General features: G+C 35.7%; 2 protein-coding genes across 3 annotated transcripts in view; one reads left to right on the top strand and one right to left on the bottom strand.

Moving 5' to 3' along the window:
• Positions 1-84: 84 nt before the first annotated feature.
• On the bottom strand, positions 85-8,486 carry LOC117992455 (F-box/WD repeat-containing protein 4). Its single transcript, XM_069505750.1, has 8 exons — positions 8,010-8,486; positions 7,281-7,356; positions 4,689-4,921; positions 3,656-3,870; positions 2,993-3,116; positions 2,049-2,190; positions 1,202-1,336; positions 85-312 (listed from the first exon to the last, which is right to left on the bottom strand). Exons 1-8 carry the CDS (start codon positions 8,192-8,194, stop codon positions 145-147), a joined length of 1,278 nt encoding a protein of 425 aa, XP_069361851.1. The 5' UTR covers positions 8,195-8,486; the 3' UTR covers positions 85-144.
• Positions 8,487-9,384: 898 nt separating this feature from the next.
• l(3)05822 (lethal (3) 05822) overlaps positions 9,385-15,349 on the top strand; it is a 28,518-nt gene continuing 22,553 nt past the window's right edge. The window contains exons 1-3 of one of the 2 annotated variants that reach the window (XM_034980152.2): positions 9,385-9,652; positions 10,382-11,265; positions 13,467-13,700. In XM_034980152.2, the coding sequence (XP_034836043.1) occupies positions 9,634-9,652; positions 10,382-11,265; positions 13,467-13,700 (1,137 nt within the window). In that variant the 5' untranslated portion in view covers positions 9,385-9,633. Of the gene's footprint in view, positions 9,653-9,830; positions 10,140-10,381; positions 11,266-13,466; positions 13,701-15,349 lie in introns of those variants that run through there. The other variant, XM_034980153.2, reaches the window with a different exon arrangement.

The raw sequence follows: 15,349 nt of genomic DNA, 5'->3' as shown, positions 1-15,349 counted from the left end.
CAGTTGATAGGTAACTAACTATCTACAAATTTCTTTTAAAACACTTATAACAAGCCCCGCAGCAAGGTTAAATTAAAGAATGAATCATTTCACAATAATTAAATATAGGTACCTATACATAATATTTTTTATAATACAATATTACTATCTATTTTCAAATTGAAATGCATGTGAGAAATCTTTTGCTAGTGTTGTAGCCGCACTGACATTGAAGTTTAAACTTGCTACCCCTCGATCAGCTGCAGCTATTAGTTTGGTTGAATCAAAGTCCAGGCTGTAGATTGGAGAAGACTTTTTCTGGGTGAAATACATCTGAAACAATCAAATTATTTCTTAAGGCGCTAAGAAAATATTGTACATCAACCTTTAGAAAGCGATAGCGGTTTTGTAGAGCGTTGTCTGTTGTTGTGACCGACAAAGCGTCACATAGGTATGAGTGACAGAGACAACGCTCTACAAAGCCGAAATCTCATCCTAAAGGCTGATGTACAACGTTTCTTGCCAGCTACTGTACTCGTTATGGTTTTTGAGACGGAATCAAGTGTCATGAATTATTGATGAATCGACAATTCAGTATGATCATAATTCCAGGTGAACGGGAAGTACCCTATAGGTAGGTTTTGATTCCATTGAATTGACAGACACAACAGACAGATAAGATCCTATAAGAGATCCTTTTGGGTACGAATCCTAAAATCACTGTTATTTCATAATTTTAAATTTCACTTCTGTTGTCAGTCCCCACTGATTGCCAATTTTTTTAAAGACTTTTACATTTGCATACTTACTTATAACAAAGTCAGTTCTACTATAAGTCCCGCAGATTGCTAATGCGCGTGGCCGCCATTTTAGTGACGTCAGCACTAGACTGAAGTTTCGAGCTGATGGTATATTTTTATTTCGGCTGACGTCAAAATGACGTCATTTGAATGTTAATGAGACATGGTTCCAGCGCAATAGCAATTTGTGGGACTTATAAGTACCTGGTCTATAATATAAAAATGAATCACTAAATTTATTGCTCATCACAAATCTCGAGAACAGCTGAACCGATTTTGGTAATTCTTTTTTTATAATATTCCTTGAAGTACGAGGATGGTTCTTACGGAGACAAAAATTTAATTCAACCTCCCCTCAATTTTCTAAAGTCCACCCGAGCGAAGCCGGGGCAGGTCAGCTAGTTATAAATAAAAAGTAATACCTGAATATGGCGAGTGGAGCGCAAGTCGAAGAGAACACATCGCGAGTATTCCGACGAGCCGACCACCACGGCGCGGTCTGAGTCAGTCTTGAGGCAATACAGGGACGATTGGAAAGGGTCCTGCGTTTCATACACCTGGAATAAGCATTGTTTTCAAACAGGGGAGGCTAACACAGAAATTGTGATTATTTCATTACTCTCTATCCAAGGAAAGAAGTTAGTACAGGGCTCTCTCTGTTACGTAAACCATTTTGAGGCACCATCCAATCACAAACGGAACGAAACGATAACGTGGAAGGGATATGGTATGGCAGTTTTTATTAAACGCATACCCCTTTGGTTTACACGGCATCGTACTGGAACGCTAAATCGCTCGGCGGCACCAGACTAGAGGAAATTTATCTATGTATATAAAAGAAAAAGCTGACTGACTGACTGACTTATCTATTTGATACGTCAACATCCGCTAAGAAAGGATTTTTGAAAATGCAACCCCTAAGGAGTTAAAATAAAGGTTTTAAATTTGTGTAGTCCACGTGGACGAAGGTGCGGGAACAAGCTAGTAAATTATAAAATACCAAATTTATTTTATGTAAGTTTCTATAAGTATATATAAAAGGAAAAGGTGACTGACTGACTGACTGATCTGTCAACGCACAGCTCAAAGTACTGGACGGATCGGGTTGAAATTTAGCATGTAGATAGCTATTATGCCATAGGCATCCGCTAAGAAAGGATTTTTGAAAATTCAACCCCAAACAGGGTGAAATAGGGGTTTGAAATTTGCGTAGTCCACGCGGACAAAGTCGCGAGCATAAGCTCGTTGTGTATAAGAAGCAATACATACCACTGCAGAACTCCTAACATCAACTAAGTTTAATTTTCCCGAGTGGGTGACACATGCCACACAGTTTCCATCGTGCCACTGGATATCTCGCACCACCTGTTTGGGATTCCTAGTAGCATCCGATGACATTAAAAAGGTACCACTGGAAATAAATTTTCAGGTACAGTCGGCGTCAAGAAAAAAATATCTGTTGGTATTTTACAGGTTTCCAAATCATGTGCATTTTAAGAAATTTAATATCACTTGCTTTGACGGCGAAGGAAAACATCATGTTCCTGTGAGTTCTCCATAATGTTCTGAAAGGTGTGTGAAGTCTGCCAATCAGCACATCTCCATCTCCGGCATGCATGCTATCTGCGTACAAAATTTCGTAAGCGCATTTTTTAAAAAAAGAATATTAGCCATGTTAAATGACTAATATTCCCCTTTCCTCTCCAACTAAGCGTCAGGCTTGTGCTAGGAGTAGGTACGATAATAGTGCAACGGGCGGGGTTTGAACCGTCGAACTTGCGGTTTTCAGTCCACTCCTTTACCGGTTGAGCTATTGAGGCTCTACTAAAACGGCAACAGACAGACAAACCCACTTTCGCATTTATAATATTAGGTAACTAGCTTATGCTCGCGACTTAGTCCGCGTGGACTACATAAATTTTAAACCCCCATTTACCTACTTAGGGGTGGAATTTCGAAAAATCCTTTCTCAGTGGATACCTACTCCTTAAAAAGGGGATACCCTCCAAATTTTATGTGTCTAGGACCAGAGGTTTAGGCCGTGCGTTGATACATAAGTCAGTCAGTCAGGATTTTGAATTTTCTAAATACAGATAGCGGCCTGCCCTGGCTTCGCCCGGGAAGCACTTACGCAGTCTGAGATTTATTAGTTTGCACAATTAAGGATATTTTCAAAGCAAAAGCCTAGTAGTAAAAGTAAAAAGTCAACATACGTATCGACGTCAAGTAAAAGGGGCTTACTATTTCCATTAGGACCAAGCGCCAGTCTGTCTTGCGCATCATTAGCGGCAATGCATCTACAGCCAATCTCATTTAGCAACTTATAATCTGTTTTGCCTGTAATAAGAAATTTACAGTTTACACTCATGTTTAAAAAATCTATTCAATATATGCTCCTGAAAAAAGCACAATACACTTAATAATTCGAATCGAGGATTACGTAAAAGAGCGTGGATTTGACTGATTACTCTCTCCAGCAATAGGCCAAATGCCCTAGATCATATATTTAGGATCTATTAAATGTATAAAAAATACTAGTTAAATGTATAAAAGTGCATTCGTGAAATGAAAAAATCTGCGCAAAATCATTTAAATGTTAAAAATACTGTGGGAATCCTGTGGGTTTTAATTTTAAAATTTAAATGGATTGGTCTTGAAAAGATTGCAGACAGACACAATGTGGCTAATTCCGTTGTACACAATCTCTAAATTAAACTAAAATGGCACGTCCTTCCCTTTCATAATGTTGCTTGCGGAAAAGGATAGCACTAGATTTTCTATCTGTTAATTTAGTTTAGTTTAGAGATTGTGTACAAGAGAATCGGCCCCATTGTCGCAGTTTATTAGTATGGATGATAGGTACTATAATAACTTACAGTCTACATTATTGTAATAAGAATTATTTTCATCCTTTCTGCATTCCCAAAAACATATGTACGAACAATCACTAGATGCAGTGATTATGGTGTCTCGTATTTTTTCTACTGCCGAAACTTCTACAAGACCATTCTCATGGCCATCTTTAATATGCATCAATAAATTAGGTCTTCTTCTCGGATTATCATATGAGTATACTGCTGCACACCCATCTCTAAAAAGATTGAAATATTTTTCCCAATAATTATTCAAAGTTATGATGTTTGATTAAAAATAAACAAAAAAATTGTGTAATAAATCATATTAATCGGAAACATCCATCATCATCATTATCAACCCATCGCCGGCTCACTACAGAGCGTGGGTCACCTCTCAGAGTGAGAAGGGTTTTGGCCGTAGTCTACCACGCTGGCCATGTGCGGATTGGTAGACTTCACACACCTTTGAGAACATTATGGAGAACTCTCAGGCATGCAGGTTTCCTCACTATGTTTTCCTTCACCTTTAAAGCAAGTGATATTTAATTACTTTAAAACGCACATAACTCCGAAAACTTAGAGGTGCGTGCCCGGGATCGAACCCCCGACCTTCGATTAGAAGGCGGATGGACCGGAGATATATTTTTAATTAAAAAAATATATTATTACTAGATGATGCCTGCGACACTAGACAGACACCCATATTCACAAACATTACTATAAGGTCTCACATTGCGCTCGAACGCAGTGTGGAATCCACCAATCAGGTCATTGAAAATTGACGTGATTCAGTAATCTGACTGGTGGAACCTACACTGTGCATTCAGGCACACTTTCACTAGACAGACACCCATATTGACAAACATTACTATAAGGTCTCACAGTGCGCTCGAACGCACAGTGTCATTGAAAATTGACGTGATTCAGTAATCTGACTGGTGGAACCTACACTGTGCATTCAGGCACACTGTGAGACCTCATAGTAGGTAATGATTGTGAATACGGGTGAGTCTACAGAGAAAATCTAAGGATATGAAGAAGTATTTTTTCTTACCTGTTCCCACAAATAATTATATTATCTTTCACAATGAACCTTGAGATATCATTTGTGCGTACATCATCTCTCTTGACAGTTGGTACATGTATGGTCCATAGAAGACTGGAAATTGGTAAACCTCTCTTATCAACTGAATAGCATCGCAGGTCTGACCCCACTGACAGGTACCATACTTCAGAGCTGCACAACTGTAGCCAAGGCATGTAGTTGGTTGCATGTTGGATAATTACCTACAAAATATTATATTTTGTTCAAAAACTATACTTAAATTTGTCTATAACATACCTTCATCAATACTTATAATAAAACTGTAACAGGTCAAATTCTGTACATAAAACTGTAACAGGTCAAATTCTGTACATTGAAGATATTTTGAAAATTTATTTTCGAGGGCACTCTGTAATCGATACTGAACCCAAAACTGTAATTTTTTTCATTTTTGTCTGTCTGTCTATCTGTCTGTCTGTCTGTCTGTATCACGGCCGCGCATCACGCTGAAACTACTGAATGGATTCCAATGAAACTTGGTACGATTTGAGGTCATACTATGAGGAAGACTATAGGATACTTTTTATCCCGAAATTCAGCATGGTTCCCGTGGAAGAGGGGATGAAAGTTAAAATGTATACTGAGTTGTAATTCATTAACGCGTAGTCCGATTTCATTCATTCTATTTTTGTTAGAAAGAGAATATTTTAAAGATTGTTCCGTAAATATTTCAAGGTCATCGGTTTTTAACCGACTGTCAAAAAGGAGGTGGTTCTTTTTTCTACATCGATTTTTTCGAGGTTTCTGGACCGATTTGCAATTTTTTTTAAATCAACAAAAAAGTTTTCGTGGTGGTCACATAAAAAATTCTAGATTCAACCCCTTAAGGTGACGCAGGACGCTTGACCAAAACTGGCAGCGCAAGTGGGTAACATATTTGCTTTTCACTTGACATTGTATGAGAAAGTTGAGAGGCACGATGATTTTCACTGAAATCAAGCGCGCGAAAAGGGTTTAGGTAAAGAATTTTTGAGCAAATACTGTTGAATTTATGTTTGCAAAGTAAAGTTATTTCAACTAATGAGTAAATAAACTACGTCTAATGATAAATTGTTTTAGAATTTTCATATCCCTAATCTTATTTATGTACACCCAAAGTTGTCATAAATTTAGTGTTAAAATAGGAATCTTTTGAGGCTCGTAACTTTTAAATCAATATTTTTTTCAATGTTTTAGATATCATTGAACCTAGATAATGACGAGATAAATCGATATAATTCTCACTTTTGTGCGTACAATATCGAATATTGTTGTATTTTCCCTCCTACGTTTGTATGGAGAAAGCACCGAACTGAGCTACCTTAATCCTGATGCTGCAGGGTTACTGCCCGCCTGAGTTATCAAGATTCAGGAAGTGTTCATAGTGAATTCATATTGTAGGTACCAAGCAACGACTTTATTCTCAGACTTCAAGTGCCAACTCCTCAACCCTGATGATGTAGGGTACAGCACTCCTAAACTATAATGTTTCAGTAACTGCGGATGATGCAAAATTAATTTAGGTACCAAGCATAGGCTACATCATTGAACTTCGGATCCTAACTCCTCAATCCTGATGCTGCAAAGTACTAAAGTCCTAAATCGTGGGGATTTTAGAATTTCTGATAGTGAATTGATATTTTAAGTATCAAGGAACGGCTTCACGATGACACTCCCAGTCCGAAATACTCCACCCGAGCGAAGCCGGGGCGGGTCGGCTAGTTCTTTTAATATGTTGTGACATTTTATTGATTGCATGCTGTATAAGGATAATTTTATTGTTGATAATGTTTAATAACTTAATTTTTGATCTCCCTCTTAAAATATTTGCACACTATTAATTTAGTCGAATGTTATGGGCTATATATTGTATACTTCCATCTTTTTTGTACCAACGTTCTTGTGAATAAATTATTATTTATTTATTTCAGCCATATCATACAGGGTGAGTCTATATAAAGTGCACATATAAAATAGGATGAAAATAGGCTCACAAGATGAGCTAACGGATGTCAGTCTTTGAAAATATTTTTTTTTAAATTCCTCTCCAACTAAGCGTCAAGCTTGTGCTAGGAGTAGGTACGACAATAGTGCAACGGGCGGGGTTTGAACCGGCGACCTTTCGGTTTTCAGACCACTCCTCTACCCGTTGAGCTATTGAGGCTTACCACTCACGCAACTCCTCTCACTCACAATTTTATTGGGAGTATATTATTATTCATGTTTAGGTGATTTATACTTTACAATTAACTAGAAGCTTAATTTGCTATAACCATATGAATCTGATCTTTTTCAGCAGATTATAGCTTTGGTTCATTGTATACCATGGATTTCCACAAAATAATACCTGCTTCTATACTTATAATTTAACATAATTTGAATAAGGTAAGTTTCTCAATACAATGTATTGTAAGGTTAATAATAAAAAGAATTAAGGATGAAGTTTTGTTCTGTTCATTTGCACGTTTTTTTACAAGGACTTGTTTTGTAAATGAAATAGGTACGGTACATACTTAATCATTTTTATTTTATTTTCTGAAATGAAATCATAATTTTGTTTACCTTGTTTCTATAAATTCCCTTACACCAGTTATGTGATATTCTGCATTTATTATACCAGGAAAACGGTATCAATTCACTGCAATAAAAAAAACAAATTAGTACTTCTTCCAAGTAAGTAACCTACAGGTTATAGAAATTAATATTTTTTTATTCAATCAAACTTTCACAAGTGCATTTGAATTGCCAAGTGGATCTACCACTAGCCCACTGATATAACTATAGTAAATTAATAACTTTCTTTAGTTAACATAAACATTACTAATTGCTATGTTTACCCAGTTTACTTAAAATACAATACAATATACTCTCTTTATGTTCACTATTGTTGGATCATGTATGTATCACTCCAGAAAATAGTTGGTCCCTAAGATTCGGTTAAAGAGAGACTTTTATTGTATCACTAGCTCATTCCTGTGACTATGTGCTTTAGATTTTTTTAACGATCCTGTGAGATTTCCTTCTCCTATCTTAGTTTTATTTATGGGCCGTGTGTGTCAGTCACTGTACTGTTTTATTAAAACTGAAGAGTATTTATTAAGTAATCATACAATGAATAGAATGATGCCAAAACAAGTAGTAGTCCAAACTGAAGTTGCAACATGGCAGTCTGCACACGTCTTAGACTAACGATTAAATACCTACTCAAGCCCAATCGGTGTACAATTTATATGCTTCATGTTCAGATTGAATTACTAGATTTAGTCTACATCGATGAGTCCAGTACTATACCTCCTCTTATTTTTCAAAATAAGTCTTCTTGAACATTTGATCCTCCACAATGTGTTATCGTTCAATATTAAATTTGTAAAAGATTTACATGTTAACATTAAATTACGAAGATCACAAAGTTCCAAACGGGCTAATATATTTATTAGAATGTCTAAAGGCATCTGAATTATTAAATTTGAGCACATTGTTCATTTCTGTCAATTGAATGAATTAGTAAGTATAGAAATTATTTATATTATTTAGTTAATTTTAAGAATTTTCCATTAATTGTTTATAATTCCACATTTTGTCACTAAATAAATAAAACAACTACGGGAATTAATTTAACACTGGAGAATTAATCTAACAATGGTACAACCTTTAAATTATCTAATTAGTAATTAATTACATTTTTATTATAAATTATTCTTTATTATTTTGTAGGTTAACCCAAAAATTTTTTGTTATGAATTCTGACAAGTGACATGTGACATTACAAAGTACTCTGTGCAAGTGACAATGACAAAAAAAATTACACTAATTTTGACGCCAACTGATTTTAAACGCTGGGTGACCAAATTTAGCAGAATCCTACGATTTTAGCAGGATACAGCCCCTAATTTAGCGCTTACCAGATTTCAGAAAAAATTGGCAGTCTGTAGGTACCAGTATCTAATAGACATATCAGTTTAGCATGATTTAGTATTTAATGAGGTTCACTTGGTTAACTACACAAGAAACATAAAGAAGCTTCTAAAGATTTTTCTTATTATACTGCCAACTTTTTAAAAGAGTACCTATGTGTATTTTGTCACTCGAGTTATTGTATGTAGCTGCAGCTTCATCTTCTTTGTAATCGTTGGTAGTTAGTCAGTTCGTTATTTTGTCTGCGCATGGACAATAAAAATGAAAAGTAAATTATTATAATCAAAACACTATAACTACCTAGTTAATTTAGTTTTGGAGGAGAATTTAATGTTTCCGTCTTGGCTATCAAAAGCCAATGAATTGCAGCATGTCTAAAGGACGAGCGTGCTATATTCATATTATTTGACATCATTCTCACACAGTATTTCTATTTCATAAGATCATATTGTCTCTATCAGAGTCCAGACAAACACAAAAAAGGAAGAAAAAATTAATCTTTTGTTAACTAGTTATTTACCTTTATATTTACTTGTAAATTAATTTTACATTACGGAATATATATTTTATGTTAATTAATGAAAATATTTGTTTTTATTTAATTTTTTCCAATAAAAAATTAACAGTTAATTTTTTTGCATACCGTGATATTTTTTCTAAATAGTTTAGGAGGTTTTAAAGTTTTAAGGCTTGTCATAATGATCAAACGTGAAAAACAAAACTTCACGTTCAAATGACAGGTCAACAAATCATGCAACGAAACAATAAAATACCTAATCTTCTAACGGTGTAAACTTGTTCTGTTTGATATTTTATTCATAAAATACGAAAATAAAATACGATAAATAATTGATAAAATATCTCGTTCATTCATGTTAACATGTTTTATCATGTAGTGGATGTAGAATTACATAGAATATCGTGTAGAAAAAGAGTGAGAAATTGAAAATTGAACTTTCGAAGTTATTACTGGCTTTGTCATTTATTACAGAAACTCGAAATGGAAATATTTAAGCATGGTGTGTATTAAAATTTGTGTATTAATGCTCCTCAAGTCCAAATGCTCAAGTTTTTATAGGCAGTAGTAAAATTTGCGACCTGTTAAACAAAAAGTCTTATGTAAATAAAATTCGATGTGCGTTGTTATGACGTGAATATCAACTTATCAAGGCCGTGCTATCTCGTACCTGGCACATACATTATACCTACTACGTAAAGCGCGATGCACATGTATCCCCAGTGGGTGGATCTGTTTTATCAATTATTGTTTATCGGGTTGAACATCCGCTAAATACCGCGCTGGCGTTGCTATCAGCTGTGATCATTGTCCATTGAAAATTGACTATTGACTATTGAGTAACCAACAGTTTCAGTTTAGTTTCGAAACGGCGTTCGTCGATAAAGCTCCTAATTAGATTTATAGTGCGAAATTACGCATAGTTTTGTCCTCAATATTGTGTTTAGTTATTTAGTATAGTTATTAGAAGTCACCAAGTGGATTTTCAGGTCAGAATGCAGTCATATTATTAATAATACCTTGTTTTCCTTGAAGCTTCAAGCTACAAAACTTTCAATTAATCTTATGTTCTTACAGAGATGTACCTAGTGACTTCCTTAAAACATTAAACATCTTTACTCTAGTTACAAGTTTGTTGTGAAATTGAAAGGCAGTGATAAGAAATTGTCTGCTTTTGTTGGTCCAGATAGTTAAAATGTTTTGTAAATAAAAGTAAATACTCTTTGTGCAGGAATGAAGGGTCCAACGAGGGCAGCCCCAGGTGTTCCAGGGATGGCAGTGAATAGATACTCACCTGTCACGAATTGGAATGACGACCCCTTTGGAGCTGATGTGTTTGAACCAACACCACAATTTGGGCAGAAAAAGAAGCCTCCACCCAGACCACCACCACCAAAAGTGTCCAAACAGCCAGATGTGCCTGCCAAACCTTCACACTTCATACGTAGACCTACAGTGCTAACATCTCTACTATCAAGGAAGACTAAAACTACAGTAAATCATCCGAGTGCAACTAATCAAACATTTACAGATCTAGGTAGTGAAGTGGACCCTAATAAAATGTTTCCTAGATGTGAGCGTGTCAATATACAAACAGGGACTTTGATAGACTTTTCATCCCCACCCAGTTCCCCCACGTTCACAACTAGGTCTAGTAGTGACGGTGTCAGTGTTGATAGTTTTGGATCAGATGCTACAACTTCAACGAATCACCATAATGCATTCAGTGGGGGTAGCGCCTCCCAAGCTGAGAGTGGATTTGAAGATGACTTTGATCTCTTCCTGCATTCAAGAAAACCTTTGAGTAAGGAAGATACGTTAGATGATTTCTCAACCATTGATCCGTTCTCACCCCCGGTTTCAAAGCCTTCGCTACCCAAGAAACCAACATATAACACAGATACATTTGAGACATTGAGCAATTCAAGTAGCCATTATTCAATTGCACCTTCAAAAGGGCCAACTATAATTCGTGCGAAGCCAGCAAGACCTAAACCACCAGATAACTCTGCCTTACTGAAGAGTACATTTGGAAGCAACTTCCAGATAACATCTATGAGTGTTAATACAAAAACACCTATACAGAAAATTAGCAATGGCTTCGGAGACAGTGTGGTGAGTGATTCCAATATTTATTATATTTTAGAACCCCTTCTTTTTTCTATCTTTCTAGGCAGGTTTCTGCATGTAAATTTTGCATCTATTGTGTGTGCAGTGTGCTTCCCGCTCCAGAAACTATGTAGAGAAAAGTTTTAGAAGTTCTATTGGATCTCTTATTCAAGAGATATGGCAGTTTTTTTTATTAAAACCACACCCCTTTGGCTTCTACACAGCAATGTACCGGAATGCTAAATCGCTTGGCGGCACGGCTTTGCCGGTAGGGTGGTAACTAGCCACAGCAGAAGCCTCCCACCAGACCAAAATTGGATGCAATAGTCCAAAATCTTTCACTGTTCTCTTTTTGTTACTTGACTTGTCGTGCAATTTCATCTGTCCATTATTTGTTGTCCTTTCCTTCTCTTTCTTGACTTTCCTTGACTTTGTCAATTAAAATACTTCGAAGACTACAGTGAAAGATTGTTGGTCCAGTCTTTATTTTATGGGAATCAGCCTAGTAATAAATTGTTAAAAAACCAAACTAACTATCTGTCAATGCAAAACAAGTTATTTGCAGAGCAGATCATATTAAACATGCAAAGTATAGTCGTATGCATTGCTTGTGCAAAGTGCTAACTGAGAAATAGTCAATTGCATCATTTCCTTTTGTAGAGCTGAAAACACTAATTATGAAAATTAGCATTTACACTAAAAATAAGTAATTATGTAAATTAGCATTCCATTAAAGCACATAATAATTTATGTCATAGTATTAGAAAAATGGAGAGGCTAATGTAATATAACTATTAGACATTTGTTTAAATGGAAGCTAAAGTCTTACACCAAATTGCCTTCATCAGCTAATTGTAATGTAAATGTGCAAAAAGATCGAGTCAACATGATCATGGCTTAAATTACATTTTAAGATATTCAAATGTTCTATTGTATGAAAATGAGCAGCGGACCGATTGTCGTATATAATAATTTTTTTTCAGGACTAAGTAATATTATACAGAGGTAAAGTAAATTTAGATGTAGGAGGTAATCTCTGGAACTAATGATCCAATTCTGAAAATTCTTTACCTGATAGACAGTTATGTTGTCTCTGAGTGCAAAAGCTATTCTTCAATACTTTCTAGGAATTTATAGTAAGATAAACATGCTAAGTACTTAATAAGAAGAAGTTGGTTAAAATTAACAAAATACATATTCCCATTATCCTTGACCCAACCCAACATTGAAATAAAACTGAAATCATGAATTTAGACAAAACAATATTGTTATGAGCTAGATACTGTCTTAATTGGATGAAGAATTTACTTGAAAAATCTGTATAATTTTTTTGTCTCTCTACTTCGTCTGCGTGCATTTAGGTTTTAAAAACACCCGTGAGAACTTTGATTTTCCGGAATAAAAAGTAACCTATGTCCAGTCTTCCAGGTCTTTAACTATACCCATGCAAAAAATCGCGCCAATCTGTTGCTCCGTTGCGATGTGATTGAAGGACAAACCAACAAACTAACACACTTTCACATTTATAATATGGGTAGTCATTACTTACTTGCTTATTTATTCATGAAACCCATAACCTGATTATAGCTGGTAAGTCCTATAACTGATAACTAAGAATCTCAGCAGTGTAGAGGGATTCTGCATTTTTTATTTTTATAGTAATTCCAAGAAGATTTTTTATCAGTAATGAATGAGTAATGAAATGAATCATTTAGTGAACTGATAATATCATAAATAATAAATAGGTAGGTATCTAATTTCATGTAATTCTTTGATCATGGAAGTAGGATTGCCAACATTTTTAAAATTACGTTAAGTATATCTGATTTCAGAGAGAGTAAATAAAGAGCAGGTACAGACAGAAAAAATATTTTTTGTACTTTTTGTATCGTTTATAAAGGTTTCGAAACAAGTCTATCCATTCGCAACTCATCCTGCAATCTACATTCGCAACTTATACCAACCCATGCGAACTATGATTTCCGGGATAAAAAGCATTTTATGTCCTTCAGGCTATCAAAGGATTAAGTGATTCATGAGCACTCATAACATTTTTTCCTCCTTCTAGTCCTGTTTGTTTTTCGAACCATTGCCATTGATCTATCTAGTGTGTTGCAACTTGCAAGAGAAGAATGTTTTGTATAGTTTCCATAGGTGAGGCTGCTTTTTGTTTGCAATGTTCTCTCATAATAAAAATCCTTTTGCAGGACTCGAAGCTTTTCAGTTGGGATCACGAAGAGTCGCCCGAGAGGGAGTCGACACCACCGATGCCTACCATCCCACCACCGCCACCCCCAGAAATCCTAGACGATGATTTACCAGTAGTCTGGCCGGAAGACCAAGAGTTCGATGTGCCAGACACATCAGATGACGATGAAGAACCTTACGCGATTGCACTGTTTGATTATTTCACAAACCATCCTGGCGATTTATGTTTTAACGTAAGTGTTCAATTTGCAATAGTATTTTTTTAATTCTATTTTTACAGAATACGAAAATATTCTCCTGTTATTTTTATCCCGTGCCAACTTTTCGCTTGTTTGTTTCATAAATATTTGTCAAGGAACATTATAATTAAAGCTATCGCTAGAATGATCTTCTAAATATAACGTGTAGACTGATCTATGTGATCATTAAATTTGTATAATAGATCGATGACCTTCATCTTGTTTTATAAGAAACTAGCTGATGCCCGCGACTTCGTACGCGTGGATTTAGGTTTTTCAAAATCCTGTGGGAACTCCTAAACTTTCCGATATAAAAAGTAGCCTATTTCCTTCCCCGGGTTGCAAGCTACCTCTGTACCAAATTTCGTCAAAATCGGTTGAATGGTTGACCCGTGAAAAGCTAGCAGACAGACAGACAGACACTTTCGCATTTATAATATTAGTATGGACTAGCGACCCGCCCTGACTTCGCACAGGTGCAATGTGGTATTTTGTTATATTTCATAAGAAGAGACTGCGGGAAGCGACTTCGTTTTATACTTTGTAGAGAAGTAGAATAGAGACGGTGCTAATATACCGCGTACATTTCTGTGCGGCCACAGAAACCATAATGATGCCCATCATAATCATTTCTGTTACGGTTGTTACCCCAAAGAAAAAAGCCGGCCAAGTGCGAGTCAGGCTCGCGCAATGAGGGTTCCGTACTACAGTCGTATTTTTTCGACATTTTGAACGATAATTCAAAAACTATGATGCATAATAATAAATAAAAATCTGTTTTAGAATGTACAGGTGAAGACCTTTCATATGATACCCCACTTGATATAGTTTACTTCGAAAGTTGAAAATACTAACTATTAGTTCATGACCACAATTTATTTATTTTTGTGTGATGTGACCACAAATTCATAGTTTTCAGATTTTTCCCCTAAAGCCAGCTATAAGATCTACCTACCTGCCAAATTTCATGATTCTAGGTCAACGGGAAGTAGGTTTCTTGACAGACAGATAGACAGACAGACAGACACACAACAAAGTGATCTTATAAGGGTTCCGTTTTTCCTTTTGAGGTACGGAACCCTAAAACGAAAGCTGCATTATCGTTATAACTATAATATGTAGTCCAGGTGTTGCAGATATTAACCCATTTCACTCTTTCCTTACACAAGCTCTTTAGTCTTTACACGCGCAACATGGATTTAAAACGTTTCTATGTAACTATCTGCAATGAATTTAGGCTCCACCCGCCAACGAGTTGTCGCTTTGATGAAGCGGGCTCTTTACATTTTATAATCAAAATCTGGAAAGTTCAGGGCGTTTATATGGTATCGCTTAGTCACCTGATAGTTCCGCTCTACATATAATAACACCTGCAACATTTATAATTTCCTGAGCTGTGTGTTGAAGCGAGAACGCTCCTTACGTGTATGCAATATGGATCAAATTAAAACCAACGTATACATGACGCGTGTAAAATTGAACTTTATTAGTTTATCTTGCATGCAAAAATGTAGCTTCCGGCATTTACGTATCAACTACCAACCTTAATTAGGTTGCTTGTAAATTAGTAATGTTAATATTGTTCATAAAACTTTGCTACATGAAAAAATATTGCAAATACATACCTACATAAATAAATTACG

This window comes from Maniola hyperantus, chromosome 21, assembly GCF_902806685.2.
Source record: "Maniola hyperantus chromosome 21, iAphHyp1.2, whole genome shotgun sequence".
NCBI classification, from domain to species: domain Eukaryota; kingdom Metazoa; phylum Arthropoda; class Insecta; order Lepidoptera; family Nymphalidae; genus Maniola; species Maniola hyperantus.
Note: the sequence above shows the minus strand (reverse complement) of the source record. Positions and strands in the feature narration are given on the sequence as shown.